At 40.6% G+C, this 15029-nt stretch overlaps 1 protein-coding gene across 3 annotated transcripts in view; it reads left to right on the forward strand.

Annotated features, from left to right (window-relative positions):
• The window catches only part of GPRIN3 (GPRIN family member 3), a 70276-nt gene extending 55247 nt beyond the window's left edge, over positions 1 to 15029 (forward strand). For 2 of the 3 annotated variants that reach the window (XM_059172874.1, XM_059172864.1), the window contains one exon: positions 3600 to 15029. In XM_059172874.1, coding sequence (XP_059028857.1) covers positions 3713 to 6067 — 2355 coding nt within the window. In that variant the 5' untranslated portion in view covers positions 3600 to 3712 and the 3' untranslated portion in view covers positions 6068 to 15029. The remainder of the gene's footprint in view (positions 1 to 3599) is intronic. The other variant, XR_009353220.1, reaches the window with a different exon arrangement.

Consider the following 15029-nt stretch of genomic DNA (forward strand, 5'->3'; position numbering starts at 1 on the left):
AAAATAGCACTCTTTTAAATTGTGTTTTGATTAATAGTTCATGTCCTCAGTTAAAATTTGGAAGTTTGGTGGGGATTTAATAATGGTTCTTTGGGAGGGAAATGGGATCAATTAACACCTTTTTATGCACAAGACTTTGCATTGCCTCCTGTGGAGTGAACAGAAAAGGGTCAATAAGCATGTCCCCTTCCCTTCTGGAACTTCAAGTCCTTTTGGAGAAATAATGACATTTATACAAGTAACAAAGGTACAAAAACAGTGCCTAAGAAGGATCCAGATAACCATAGCTGTATGATTTTAAAAGAGACTTTATGACTTGAAAGCGTTAGAGGCCTTAAGAAAGAAAATGATAGTTAAGTGGATTCTTGAAGAATGGGTCAGCTTTTTGAGAACGAGGACAGAGAGTGGGAGGAAAGGCGTACTCAAGGCAGATGAGAAAGAAGGAGAGGGGAAGATGAGTTTGGGGCCCCAAAAGTGATTGCAGCAGAAAACTCCAATATTCACCTCACACCAGTCAGAATGGCTAAAATTAACAAGTCAAGGAAATGACAGATGCTGGCGAGGATGCGGAGAAAGGGGAACCCTCCTACACTCTTGGTGGGAATGCAAGCTGGTGCAGCCACTCTGGAAAACAGCATGGAGGTTCCTCAAAATGTTGAAAATAGAACTGCCCTATGACCCAGCAATTGCACTACTGGGTATTTACCCTAAAGATACAAACGTAGTGATCCGAAGGGGCACGTGCACCCGAATGTTTATAGCAGCAATGTCCACAATAGCCAAACTATGGAAAGAACCTAGATGTCCATCAACAGATGAATGGATCAAGATGTGGTGTATATACACAATGGAATACTATGCAGCCATCAAAAGAAATGAAATCTTGCCATTTGCGACGACATGGATGGAACTAGAGGGTATCATGCTTAGCGAAATAAGACAAGCAGAGAAAGACAACTATCATATGATCTCCCTGATATGAGGAAGTGGTGATGCAACATGGGGGCTTAAGTGGGTAGGAGAAGAATCAATGAAACAAGATGGGATTGGGAGGGAGAGAAACCATAAGTGACTCTTAATCTCACAAAACAAACTGAGGGTTGCTGGGGGAGGGGGGTTGGGAGAAGGGGGGTGGGGTTATGGACATTGGGGGAGGGTATGTGCTTTGGTGAGTGCTGTGAAGTGTGTAAATCTGGCAATTCACAGACTTGTACCCCTGGGGATAAAAATATATTATTATAAGTTTATAAAAAATAAAAAATTTTTTTAAAACTCCAATAAAGAAGACATGGCATATAAACCTGAGGAAAGGATTAGAGTGAGCAGAAAACAGTCAAGACCAAGGATGGGAATATTCAATTCAACAGGTTAATATGCATAATAAAGTTACAAGGAAGAGCTGGTTTGGAGGAGAAAAAAAAAGTTGGATATACAGTTTAAAATTCAGATATACTCTTTTAAAAGTTTAGCCCTTTCCCACTTTTCAGTACCTCCATCTCTCCTTTTCTGTTTTCAACTCATCACATTCCTTCCATTAAGACCTAATATGTCTCATTCTAAATATTTTTGGAATTTATATATTCATATGCAAACATGTCTGTGCGCACACACACAAACACACAGTGTGTGGTTTAGGTCGGTGTGTGGTTTAATGCAGTATTTTAGGTCATTGCTTGACAAAAATGAAAATATATGTATTTTTTTCCTTACCTTGCCCTTCTGGCTCAGTCATCCTGGGGGAAATCCCTCCCAAGTGAATACTTAACAGCCTAAACAGCTGTTTTTTTAAATGGTCACATAACACTCTCCAATAGATATGTCATGATCTCTTCCAGTATTTTCCCATTCAGGGAGAGCAATTTGTTCCCAGTTTTCTACCCTTACAAAAAGTACTTCAATAAGCATACTTGTATCTCTGTCTAGACATGCTACTGTTTTATTTCTGTAGATAGGGGTGGGATCACTGTGTCGAGGATGTGTATTTTTCATTTTGAAAACTAAACTTCCAGGGTGCCAGGGTGGCTCAGTGGGTTAAGCCTCTGCCTCCAGCTCAGGTCATGATCCCAGGTCCTGGGATCGAGCCCCACATCAGGCTCCCTGCTCAGCCAGGAGTCTGCTTCCTCCTCTCTTTCTGCCTGACTCTCTGCCTACTTGTGATCTCTGTCTGTCAAATAAATAAATAAAATCTTAAAAAAAAAAAAAAAAAGAAAAGAAAAGAAAAAGAAAACTAAACTTCCCTAAGAAAGCTGTAACAGTACACAGTTTGCACCCACCAGTAATAAAAATACTGCCTTTCACTAGATCTCCTCAGGCCATAATGTTATAGCTCTTTTTTTTTATTATTTTTAAGTTTTTGCAAGTGCTGTTGATGTAAAATCTCATTGTTACTTTATTTGCATTCGTTTGACTACAAATGAATTTGATCATCTTTCCATGAGCTTGCTGAGTGGGTTTCCTATCTTGCAAGCTGCATTTTTGTATTCTGTGTCCATTTTTCCAACGAACGGTTTTGTCTCCCTGTAAATTTTTTTTTTAAGAGAGGGCACATACACAAGCCAGCCTGTGAGTGGGTGGGGGAGGAGGGTGAGTCAAGGAAGGGGCAGAGGGGAAGCGAGGGAGAATCTTGAGCAGTCTCCATGAGCCGTGCAGAGCCCCATGTAGGGCTCAATCTCATGACCCTGAGATCATGACCTGAGCCAAAATCAAGAGTCAGACACTTGACCGACTGAGTCCCCCAGGCACCCCATCTCCTGTAAATTTCTAAGAGCGTTTGCTATATTATAGATATTTTTGCATGTCCTCTAGGGTTTTAAACATTTGTTTTTCAAATCTATCATATTTGTTTATGGTATCTTTTGCCATATAGAACTCTTGGGTATTATTCAGTCACTTAGGTTTATGGTTTTTCTTATAGCTTCTGTATTTCCTCCTTTGCTAAAAGAAGCCTACTCTTTCTGCCCCTAGATTATATTTATGTTTCCTAGATTTTCTTACAGGCTTCTTATTTACTTGTTTATTTTACATTTCAACCTTTAATCCATCTAAATGCTTCCAGGATTTATTTTTGGAGTTGGTGTAAGATAAACATCTAGTTTTCTTTTCTTCTAGATGCATTAACAGTTTGTCAGCTCCTTATATTAAATAATCCATCACTTCACTGCTAAATTGAACTGCCTTTCTTGTCACATATTAAATCTTCATTTATATGTGGATCTATCTCTAGATATTCTATTTCATATATCAGTTTAGGCCTATTTCAATACTTACTGATTTGATTACAGTAGCTTTATAGGATTTTCTGGTAGCAGTAAATCAGACTACACAAATGACTTTTGGGTCGTTACCATATGCTTAGGTAAATACATTAAAAACCCCTGTTTGCTACACAGCAATGGGATGTAAGCAGGTACCAATGCACCAAAATAACACTTGCATAATTAAAATATACAAAATCTTTCTTCCCAAGATCTCTTCTTATATCAACAGATATAGGAGAAAATTTCAATGTGCTTGTAAGATCTGGCACAAATGACCGGCTGGTGTATTTTCAGGCTTTACATGCTGTACCGTATTAATGATACTGTTTCCCTCATTCGCAGATGGACCCCTCAGAGGAATCATCCCTGACTGAGTCATCACTCTGAGCTGAAACTGCTTCCCAGAGGGAGACAGCTCCGGGGAGAGTGCTGAGGTTTTCCTGAAGAAGAATTCCATGGGGACCGTACCTGACCCTTTGAGATCGGCTAAAACTTCCTTGCTTGCAGCTTCTGGAAAAGAAGAGGATCTAGAAGAAGTGCAGCCTGCCTCACCTCGGTCTCGACCTGCCCTCCTCTGTAAGAACACCAATGGCCTTTCTGGCCCTCCTGAAGGGCCCGTCCTTAGCCCCAGGGCAGCTGCTGAGGCCTTGATGCAGGCCTTTGAGCATGAGACCACCCCGCCGGACATGTCTTCCCCCAGTGTCTTCAGTGAGGTAGAAAAAGCGTGTCCTCCACGCAACTCTCCTGGCAATACCCAGCTGCCGGGAAGCAGCGAGCCCACAGCACCAGCTCCGTGTTCTGCAGCAGGAAAGGATGTTCTAGACGAAGCATTTACAATGCCAGCCAATCAACACAGCCACCAGGCCATCCCAGGCAACCAGCCTAGTGCCAGCCCCTCAGCAGGGCCTGATGATACGCTGCTGAAAACCCGGAGAACCTCAGACGGGGAGCAACCTGAAAAGTCAAGTTGTCCTGTGGGCAGCACCCAGGGCAACAGCAAAGCCCATGTGCCCTGTGATTTTCCCTCTCAAGAAGTAGTCCAGGGACTGGCACAAACTGCAAATACAGCAACGTCTGTGTTCAGCTACACCTCCTCTCCTGGAGGCGGACCTGAAGGGGAGAGGCCCAGAGCCATTTGTGACTCCCAGACAAGGTCCTGTGAGTCTCCAGTGAGAGAAGACGGGTGTTCTGGACATACACGGCGCCCTGCCACCACCTCGGACAGCCAGGCCATGACTTCTGTGACATCTGAACCATCCCACCTCACTAGCCAAGGGCCCACATTTCCTCCAGATCTGGGAAAGGTGCCGTTGCCTACACAGCACCAGGTGTCAAGGTTCAAAGAAGCAAGTACAATGACCAATCAAGCTGCCGGTGAGGTCCCAGAGGTTGCCAGCAGGGCTCGGCAAGACGCTGAGGTGCAGGCAGTGGCAAGTGTCGAGAGCAGGTCCGTCTCTACCAGCCCCAGCATCCTCACCGCGTTCCTAAAGGAAATCCCCGTTCCCGAGTGTCGGGAACCACAGGAGCAGCTGCGTGTCATCTGCCACAGCAGTGGCCATGGGAGCCATAAGCTGGAGCTGTCTGACGACATCCTAGCCCCCCAGGAGTCGAGCCAGCACCCTGGCATCATGCCAGAGGTGCACATCCAGGCAACTGCGGCAGTTTCTACGGCTTGCCAAGGGGACTGTAAGTTGGGGAGCCTCCCAGGGGAGGTCCTTCAAATCTCCGCGATCACTGTGGCATCTGGCAAGGCTCAAGATATGTGCAAGAAAGATGGGGGCTCAGCAGGCATGGCCCCGACAGGGGAGGAGTCCACTTCCACACAGCTTTCCAATGTGAACTCTAGCTCCCAGAAAGCTAGCCCCACTGACCAGATTTCTGTTCGCGCAGGAAGTCAGACTGAAACAAATCATGAATTGGGGAAGTTTGAAAGCAAGCCATCTGAGTTTGCAGTGAAAACCACAGATGGTCCCCAAACAAACCCAGACTGCCAACTCTCTGACTCTTGTGGCCCTGCCAGCAAAGACGACCCGTCCGGGAGCATGGATCCCACTGCTAAAGGACAGGCAACAGAGCCTGCATCTCCGCGCAGAGTAAAACAGCAGGAATGTCGGGGCACCGTTAGCCTCGAAGCCAGGGCAAGGGCAGAGGCCAAGACCCTGCTGCTCAACCCTAAATCTCAAGAAAGTGCAGGCGCTGGATCCGCTGCCAGCCCCACGCCGTCCCCAGTCAGGAAGAACCAGGACGGTACCTCGGAAGAAAGCAGACAGACCAAGACAGCCACCAGCCTGAGCCTGCCGGCTGACTCCATGGGGGACTCCAGCCCAGGTTCCGGCAAGAGGACCCCTTCCCGCTTGGTCAAAGCCAGCCCCCGCAGGGCCAGCCGCGTCAGCGAGTTCCTCAAGGAGCAGAAGTTAAACGTGACGGCGGCGGCCGCGCAGGTGGGACTCACCCCAGGAGAGAAGAAGAAGCAGCAGCTTAGCGCCGATGCCAAGCTGCAGTTGAAACAGTCCAAGCGTGTCAGGGACGTCGTGTGGGACGAGCAGGGCATGACCTGGGAGGTGTACGGTGCCTCCCTGGACCCGGAGTCCCTGGGCATCGCCATCCAGAACCATCTACAAAGACAAATCAGGGAACATGAGAAATTAATCAAAGCTCAGAGCAGCCAGTCCCGGAGATCCATTTCCTCAGACACTTCTTCCAACAAAAAGCTCAAAGGAAGGCAGCACAGCGTCCTGCAGTCCATGTTGCAGAACTTCCGACGCCCCAACTGCTGTGTTCGTCCCGCCCCTTCTTCTGTGTTAGACTGAAAGGGAACGTGTATGGGAACCCTCGTGCACAGTATTCGGTATTCCCGAGTGTCTGTGTATGTCAGAGCTTGCTTAGTTTTTTGTTGTTGTTTTTTTGTTTTGTTTTGTTTTGTTTTGTTTTTGAGAGAGACCAGTTAGAGAAAGCAAGTATTAACTATAGTAGCTATGGCTTTGTTGGGTCCTTTGATTAGGGCGCCGTGAATGAAAATAGTTCAATTCGCAAGAAAGGACAAGAGAAAAGAAGGAAGGGTTACTGAAGGTTCATGACCTTAATTAAGAGGAAGTAATATTCACTGGGTTTTGTTTTTTTTTTTTTAATTATGATGTTGCTTCTGGAACTAGCATTATCATTAAACGTGTCATTTAGAATTACTGCCTCAATTTATAACACTGGTATTTCCACTAAAATCCCTGCTTAATATTAAAAATAGCAAAAACACTTTAAGCAAAAGCACTGTTAGACTCTCTAGTCGTATTGCAATAAGAATGCCACTACCACACAAAATTTAAATAGATGATAAGAACTAAAAGGTAAAAAATGTGAAACAAATTTTGACTCACTCTTAGGCCAGATGACATTAAGTAAAAACATTTAAATGCATAAAATACCAAACATGAATTAATACTTGTAAACATGTGCAGAGAGCTGTTTTTGTAAACCTTGTTATACCGTTAATAAATGTAAAGAAGTTACGTTAGGAAAATGAGCTAAGTTTTGAATGAATACCGCCCACGTAAAACATGAATTTGTATAAACAGATTTCCCTGCATGGAAGGCAAGAGACAGCTAGCTCTATGATTCTGACTGGATTAAATTCATATCTCTTTAGAGGAAGTACATCGACCAAATTCTTGGAAGGAGTCCTTGAATTATTAATAATACTAAAGTTTGTGTTGTACAGGTATCCTCCAAAAACATCCTACTGAGAGTATTAAGGTTTCAGTAAAGAATTATGAACAGCCAGTTTACCAAACGCTCTCTTCTCTGTGTTGAAAAAAAATAACAAAAGCAATACATTTAATTTTACCTCCTGAAAACAGGCTGCAGTTTCTGTCTTTCTTTTGACTTGCTTGGTCAGTAGCTACTTGTTCAATAGTAGCGTCTAATAGAAAATGTAGTCGACACCAAATAGAACAGAAGCTTCCGCACAGTTTTTGTTATGTAGACGAGTATCATGTAATTGCCAAGTTTCTAATCTGTAGTAAAAAGGTAGCCTGTGTGAACTTACTGATTTTAAGAGAAATACCATCTTATCTCGTGCTTCAAATCCAATAAAAGAGGCCTTCACTAAAACGGGGTTTGAGCGTCAGGTGGTCTATAATTTTTGAGAACATAGGCATATGTTTGAGCTCAGCCCGCACCTGTTTCTGGAAGAGGAGCATGTCCTTCTCGCCCAGGACTGTCTTACAGGGCACCGGGCTGGACGATCAGCAGTGGCTTGAGAGCTGAGAGAGTGTGGAAGAGGGAAATGAGATAGAGCCCTGGAAAAGTTTCCCCTCCTAGATTCATTGCAGGGATATTGCTGGTGTCCACCTTGCATTAGAAAATCAGATTGATTAGCATGTAAGGGGTGCTCGCTGGTTGCCTTGCCTGAGCTAGTTACCCTCGATGAGTCCGAAAAGAGTGTCTAGCCATGTATTCCCGCTCTGTGGAAACTCACAAATGCCACTGGTGCAGGAAGCTCAGAATCTCTGTTTTGGCCTCTTTTTTTTTTTTTTTTTAAATTATTCTCTTTTGCAGATTCTGCATATATAGGGCAAAATCATACCTGAACTGTAACACCCACATGCTAAACTGGGCACAGCCGTTTATAGCCGTTGATTTCTTGCGAAGCAATTGGAGTGTATATGAAGACCGCCTAAAAGGCTCCAGTCCCAGTGCTCCCAGGGCCTCAGAAATAAAATTACAGTTGTTATGCTTGGAACTGATAATGAATTTTTTTTTTAAGATTTTATTTATTTGACAGACAGAGATCACAAGTAGGCAGAGAGGCAGGCAGAGAGAGAGGGGAGGAAGCAGGCTCCCTGCTGAGCAGAGAGCCCTTTGTGGGGCTCCATCCCAGGACCCTGGGATCATGACCTGAGCCGAAGGCAGAGGCTTTAACCCACTGAACCACCCAGGCGCCCCTGATAATGAATTTTTTAATGAGGTGCGTTTTTCCGTTTCTTACCAATTGGCCTCTATTAAGAACAGTACCTGTAATAGAAATTGCCATCAAATTAGCAATCACATTACTATTAATGATGAGAGATTTACTTTGGGCCTTGAATATCCATTCGTAGTAGTGTTCCTGTGGCTTTTGTTGGAGATCCCTCTGCCAGGCTCTAGTCTCGCTCTGAGCCCGTCCTCCCTGTCTGTCTCCCTCAGGCGTTGGCCTACATGCTGTATATGCACGGAGAACACCCTAGGTACACAGTAGCCGCTGTCAACAGTACCCGCCCCAGACTGGTGGGCCCCAGGTAATCCTCTGCCGGGAAGTGGCTAGAACAGGCTGTTCCGGCATTAAAATAGGAGAAAAAGAAGAATTTAAGCATCTGGGAATAATATTTATTTTCATGAGTTTGGTGTCACCACATGAATTATAAAGAGCTCAACTTAACTTATAAATTTGTAATTCTAAATTTATAAGTTGTGAAGTTTAAAAATTATAAATAATTCAAATTAAAGATGAAGCAGAAGCCTGAGAGAGTTGTCGGCCTTTGTCGCACAGGAAACAAATTAGGAAAATTACACTGAATTACTTAAAACTAAATTCAGCATTGCGGTGGTGCCTCTCAGGGTTAAGACTTCATGTTTGATGAAGTACCTCTAACCGGATTTTTTTGGTACTGGAACTAGCCTTTCCTTCTTAAGCTTTAATGGTTTAACTCTTCACCTTTACTTTACTCCCACTCCAGGGATTGTCACAGAATAGGAGGAAACCTTTCTTGTTTGGTTGTTTATTGACTCTTAAGGAAGGAACAGCTTTTCAAAACAGTAATAAAATGGACCATCAAATGGCCAATTAAGGAGACTATTGAAGATAAGCTCTGCTTTTGCTATAGGATACCCTGAGTACTCAAACCACATAAAACCTTGATTTGAAGATTTTCCTTCCCTTCAGTCTGTGACACGGCATTGACATGCAGGAAGGCGTTCCTGACGCTTTAGGTTCATCCAACAAATGAACGTGGAAAACGGTTTTTGTGGCAAATTCTTTGAGCTTGTTTGGCTCTATTCTCACCTTACCTGTATGACATATACCAGGTTGAAAGTTGGTTTTATCCTTAATTTCTTTTAGATGTTTTCCTCCTCCTGAATGCTTTTTAGTCATTGAAATATATGGAGGAAATACCTTATTGGGTAGATAAATATAAAATATTTCTTAAGCCAGTAGCATAAGAGAGATGAGTTAGAACACAGTGCCTGGAAGATAATGAGACATTTAAGATGTTCAGATGCTATATGGCTTACCTAGTAAATACTAGAATTTAAATATTGATTTTTTTTTCTATTTTAATGACCGTAAGAAATATGTCATTGCGTCAGCTATCCTATGTTTATCTTCAGTGCTTTCCTAATCATCTCTTTCTGGATTATTGGCTTTGATGCCACAGACCAACCGCTTTACACATAGTAAAATCCTCATTTATGTTTGTGTTTTGGACCAATGGCATAAGTTGAACATTTTGTTAGGTCAAAGAAACCTTTATGTTTGCGTCCAAAATGAAGTATTTATAAAATATATTGGTATGTTTTCCTATCTTGACAAGTTCAGCTGCATTGAATATAACTCAGTTTTTGATGATTTCTGAATCTTTAGAATTGTCTGATAATTGTTATTTTGGATACCAGTATTCTTCATGTTACTGCTTACAGAGCAAAAGTTAAATAAACTGTAGTGAATATGCATGTGTATCATACACCCTAGAGGTTGAATTTTGGAACCAAATCCTTGATGGGGCTTGCCATTTTAAGGTAGATAACAGAAGAAGAAAATGACTTTGGGTTGCCTCTGAGAGTTTTCAGGTTTTATGGTTCCTCGCTTATTCCAATGTTATTCCTCTCATTTCTAGGAATTCCCATCATTCCGGGGGTACCTGTATATACCACATGAAGATTATAATATAATGTGACTTTAAAATGTGTTTACAGAGAATATATATAAGTGTGCTGTTAAAGTAAATTATTTGGCCTTTGCTGTATCCACTCAGTTACTGTTTGCTGCCAAAATGTGAGAAAATATCTTCTATTCCTCCTACATATTGTGCAAGTGTTAAAAAAAATTTGTCCATTTCTAGTATCATATAATTCACCACTTCCCTTGTCTACTTTTTAAGAATCAGTATAAAGAAAACAATACCTTAGGATAAGGTTTGCATATACATATATGTGTTTTTACTGAAAACTGGGCCTTTGCAGCCATGGGTAGGCCTCGACCAGTCTGATTTACTCATCGTCTACAATGCTGCCATGGAAATGATGCTGTTTACTCTCTCCTGCTTTGTCCTGAGTGGTATTTGAGAAATGAGGCCTGTGAATTTCCCTTTGTGATAATAACAGGGTGAACTGAGCAGTATCTTGGATAAATGAGCTGACCATCTTGTCCCCACCCCTATTTTGTCTACACAGTGAACCAGAAGTCTTGTCTGTGTCTGCTTCAGTGTTTGCTATTTTATATTGATATCTGAGCATTTTGTTTTCTGTTAGCAATGTTCTTTGATGCTGTGTGTGGCCCTTTTGGTTGAATCTCTCCAAATGTGGGTCAGCTGCTGCCACCTGGCAAATAACAGGTGATACACTGAATCTCCTGTCCATTCTTGTAACTATATCCTTCTTCATGAAATTCTGCAACTCGCTGAGTAATTACAACCGTCATCTGTGCAGACACATGGGCTTAAGGATGTCTACAAAATTTTAGACACTTTTGCAAAAGGGTAAAAATATAGTCTTGTAAATACTGAAACATTTCCATGAACTTTATCCTACTCTTGGGGGGAAAAAAATTTTTCCTTGGCTACAGAACCAAGATAAACTTGATTTGTGATGACCAAGGACATAAATGAAGATGGATTGAGGTGGAAAAAATCTGTCTCACAAGTAATCAGTGACATCTGCCAGAGGTCATTACAGCTACTCTTAACTGTGAACATTCACCAGCTAAACTACTTACTTGCCACAACCAAATAACCTCTCTCAAAGTAAATCCAGTATATCTGTATATATATGTAGATAGAAACAACAAAAAAAATCCTGAAAAATTACTGTCGACTATCAGTTAAATCAAGGTGATGATAATTGTAAAGAACATTTAAATCACCATGGGCCTTGGTGAAATGACCTTGCAGGCCAGAATGGTGCAACAAGATGTTATTCACAAGTTTGGTGTTTTGTTGTTGTTTTTTTAAGACCCAGATATCTCAGATACTTATCTTGAGAATAAAGACTGTTGAAAATGAAATTAAAGCCAAGCAATAATGTGCCAAAAAGAGGCAGTTAATACCAGCAAGTGCATCTCTATGGGCACTCCATCATAGAATATGGTTTGCTCCATGAAGACTGACTGTAACCCACAGGATAAAATAAGCAAAAGCATAACTTCTGCTTTCTTGCTAGAAATACTTGTTTAGGAGCTCCATTACAGAGGTACGGCACCGGTGAGCATCAGTAGGGATACGGTCGACATCTCTGTCTTCATACTAGCGAAGACAAAAAGGAGTCAAAAAGTCTCACGAGCTTAGAATTCAAGCCAGCTCCAAACCGAAACTTCATTGAAACGGAGAGGTTAGACACATAGTAATCACTCTTCCTGGATATTTGGGTGTAGAAAACCCACTTAACTCTGCCTAGAGGATTACCAGCCTTAGCTATGAAAAAAATGGGTTCCAAATGTAAACTAACTAAAACATGAGTACTCTCTTCAAAAGGGGCCTCAAATAATGCCTTACAGAAAATGGTGTTCCAGATGGGTGTTTCTAAGTACTAATCCTTCATCAAGTCTTTTTTCAGTTCAAGCTCAGAATCAATTGGCTGCACACCTGTAGGAATAAGTCACATATTTTACACTTCAGAAAAAGATTCTGATGACCAGTCAGCATGGTGAGAATTACAATTAGAAATACCCTAGTGATTTAAGTGTGCTAAGGAGAAAAAAGTGGGAGAGAAGTGCTAACTTCCTTCTTGATCTCTTATGATGTGGGGATGTCATCCTTTTATTTGCAGGGTGAAAATTATAGCTTCTTTTTGACGTTGCGGCTAGCATTACTCTTTGTTACTTTAAAAAATTCAAGTGTCTATTTAACAAAGCTTTTAAGCACGTAAATTTTTTTCTGATTCGTATCATTGCTCTAATATCCCGTAAAGACTACCTATAGAGCAAACTGTGCTGAATGGGTAGAAGGGGCATACCCATGTTTATCAGGATCTCCTCATGATTGTAGTTGAGATTCCTTAACATTTATTTTAGGCCACATCTTTGAGAGAATTGTTTTTCCTAATGTTTTTCCATCACCTCTTGAAACTATGTTGGTAAATACGAAGATAGCAGTATTATAGTCACGCTCTGCCATCCCTAGAGGAAAGGAGAGACTAATTTTTGTTTTTAGGAGACATCTAGAGATAGCTTTTCCTGAGGCTGAGAAAGGTCAACAGGGCCTGAAAACTCAAGAAGGAAATATACTAATAATTACTAAATTTCCAAATGTACTTATCTCTGCTGTACTAACGTGTGAACAGTATGTTGTGCATAATACTATAGCTGGTCGTGGTGCGTCAATGCATTTTGTAAGTGTGTACAGTCTGTGAGTGGTTGGTTTCTCTTTTTATGTGTAGAAAAAAAAAATCACATGCTGTGTCCCAGTTCTGCCATCAAGTAGGCACATGTACAAACATGAATAAAGCCAACAGAAGTGTGCATATGTATTCAGTAACAGAATTTGTCCTTTCATTTTTGAAGGTCAGAAAGGGCTGTTTTGTTTGTTTGTTTCTTTTAATCATCTCTGAAAGTCGATAATGTACTTATCTCAAAGGCTGAATATGTTGGCTGTACACTGGCATGTTACTAAATAGGCCGGCTTAATTAACCGTGCCATTTGTCACAGGTAAGGTCAGTTCTTTGACCGCTGGGATGATTTACATTCCTCACACATCCTTTCTGTGTTAAGTGTGTGGCTAGGATGTACATACTATGGGTGTGATTGTGTACATACCTTGTATGAATTATCTAAATCCTCAAGGAGTCGTAGGAAAGCAAGAAAAAGAAACAGTTGTTCAAAAGCCTCAAAAGGGCTAATCAATGAGTATTTTCATTGTCTGCACATAAAAATGTACACATGGCATAACTGTAAATAGCTTACACAGCTATATATATATATATATATACACACACATACACATAAATGCATTTTATTCATACTGTTAATATTTAAAATCACAAAACAACTAATTGGAAACCGCATCTTTCCATGACAGTTCTGTTCTACATACATTAATATTGAATCAAATAACTCCCCAGTAAATGGTGTTCTACTCCCAGGTAGCAGATTTGGTGCTTCAGAAAGCTGAGCCTCACTATGAAAATCTAGTCAGTGTCTCACTCAGGCATAGACTGGTACCTGAGCAGATTCAAAGGTTTGATGCTACTGTTCATGCACCTAATTTTATATCTGGTAAAGGCAAACAGTAGGGAAAATTAATGTTTTGTAGGCTCCATTTGTACACTTACTTGCACAGGCTGGTAAAAGCCCTACCTTTTTTTAGAGAACCGTCCCTAGATTTCAAAACACTCAAAGTGGAAAATGATTGTAAGCATTCTGTTGAGATTGGCAAAACAATGTTTAGCAACGCCAAAGAGAAGTCAGAGTGAAATTTTTTTAAAAACTGCAGATGATGTTGGTAGGATAATAGAATATGAACAATCAGGAGTTCCTTAAATGGACTCAAATAAGTTACTATTATTGATAACAAGCAATGCTGTGTGAACTAGATAATGAGATGAGAGACATTAGCCAGGAAACATCAACACCGGACATTTGTCAATTTATCACAATTCCAGTTGGCGAACTGATGTTTGAGTTTCTCTCATTTTTTCTAAAAGGAAATACTCTATTAGAGATAAAAATTCTGATCTGGTTCCTAAAATCTAATCAAATTTGACCCTGATTTCCTGACACTCAAAATTTGTTGGCTGGATATTAGGTTGAAGATTGAAATGGATATAGGAAAGTTCCCATTAATAGAGAATTCTGAGTGGCAAAGTGTAAAAATAACCACTTCTCAGTAGAAAGTTAATAATATTTAATACAAATCTATGTTTTAGAGAATGAATGTGCCATCTTTATATCATAGATAAAAATAAAAGGTTAACCAATAATAACACTACAATTACAACTGAGCTCTGTTTTTTAACTGCTAAAAATATACTTGTTTATAAGAGCAGGATACCTAAAATCTTCATGTTTGTCAATTATTTCCTATTGCTTAAAAGATAAATTCATGTAATTATTTTGGAATATGTGTATTAATTTAAATGCCACCCAGAAAAACTATATAGCTATCAATGTGAAAATCATTTATGTGTATAAATGCTCAACTGAGAAAGACCAAAAGTATAGTGTTAAATCTCTAAAGAAACAGTAATATTCAAAGTGAATTCCATTTATGAATGTATCAATATTAGAATTTAAATCTATGTCTTTTCATGATGTCTATATATGAAAGTCATAAAATGGTTTATTCAAGAAAGCCCCCATCCTCCAGGAATTATCCTACATTTCCTAGGAAAAAGATGGAATCTTAAGGTTTATATAAGGATAAATCAAGATTTTGAAATTATATACACTTCTGTTCTCATTTTGGATTTGATTTTTGAATGAAGGAAGGAAGGAAATTTAATGGATGACTTAGTTTCACCCTGAAAAAAATTTAAGTATGATTTTTTTGCATTTCATTTTCCATAATAAACATAATATAGATGAAAATTTA

This window comes from Mustela lutreola, chromosome 1 (genome assembly GCF_030435805.1).
Source record: "Mustela lutreola isolate mMusLut2 chromosome 1, mMusLut2.pri, whole genome shotgun sequence".
NCBI classification, from domain to species: domain Eukaryota; kingdom Metazoa; phylum Chordata; class Mammalia; order Carnivora; family Mustelidae; genus Mustela; species Mustela lutreola.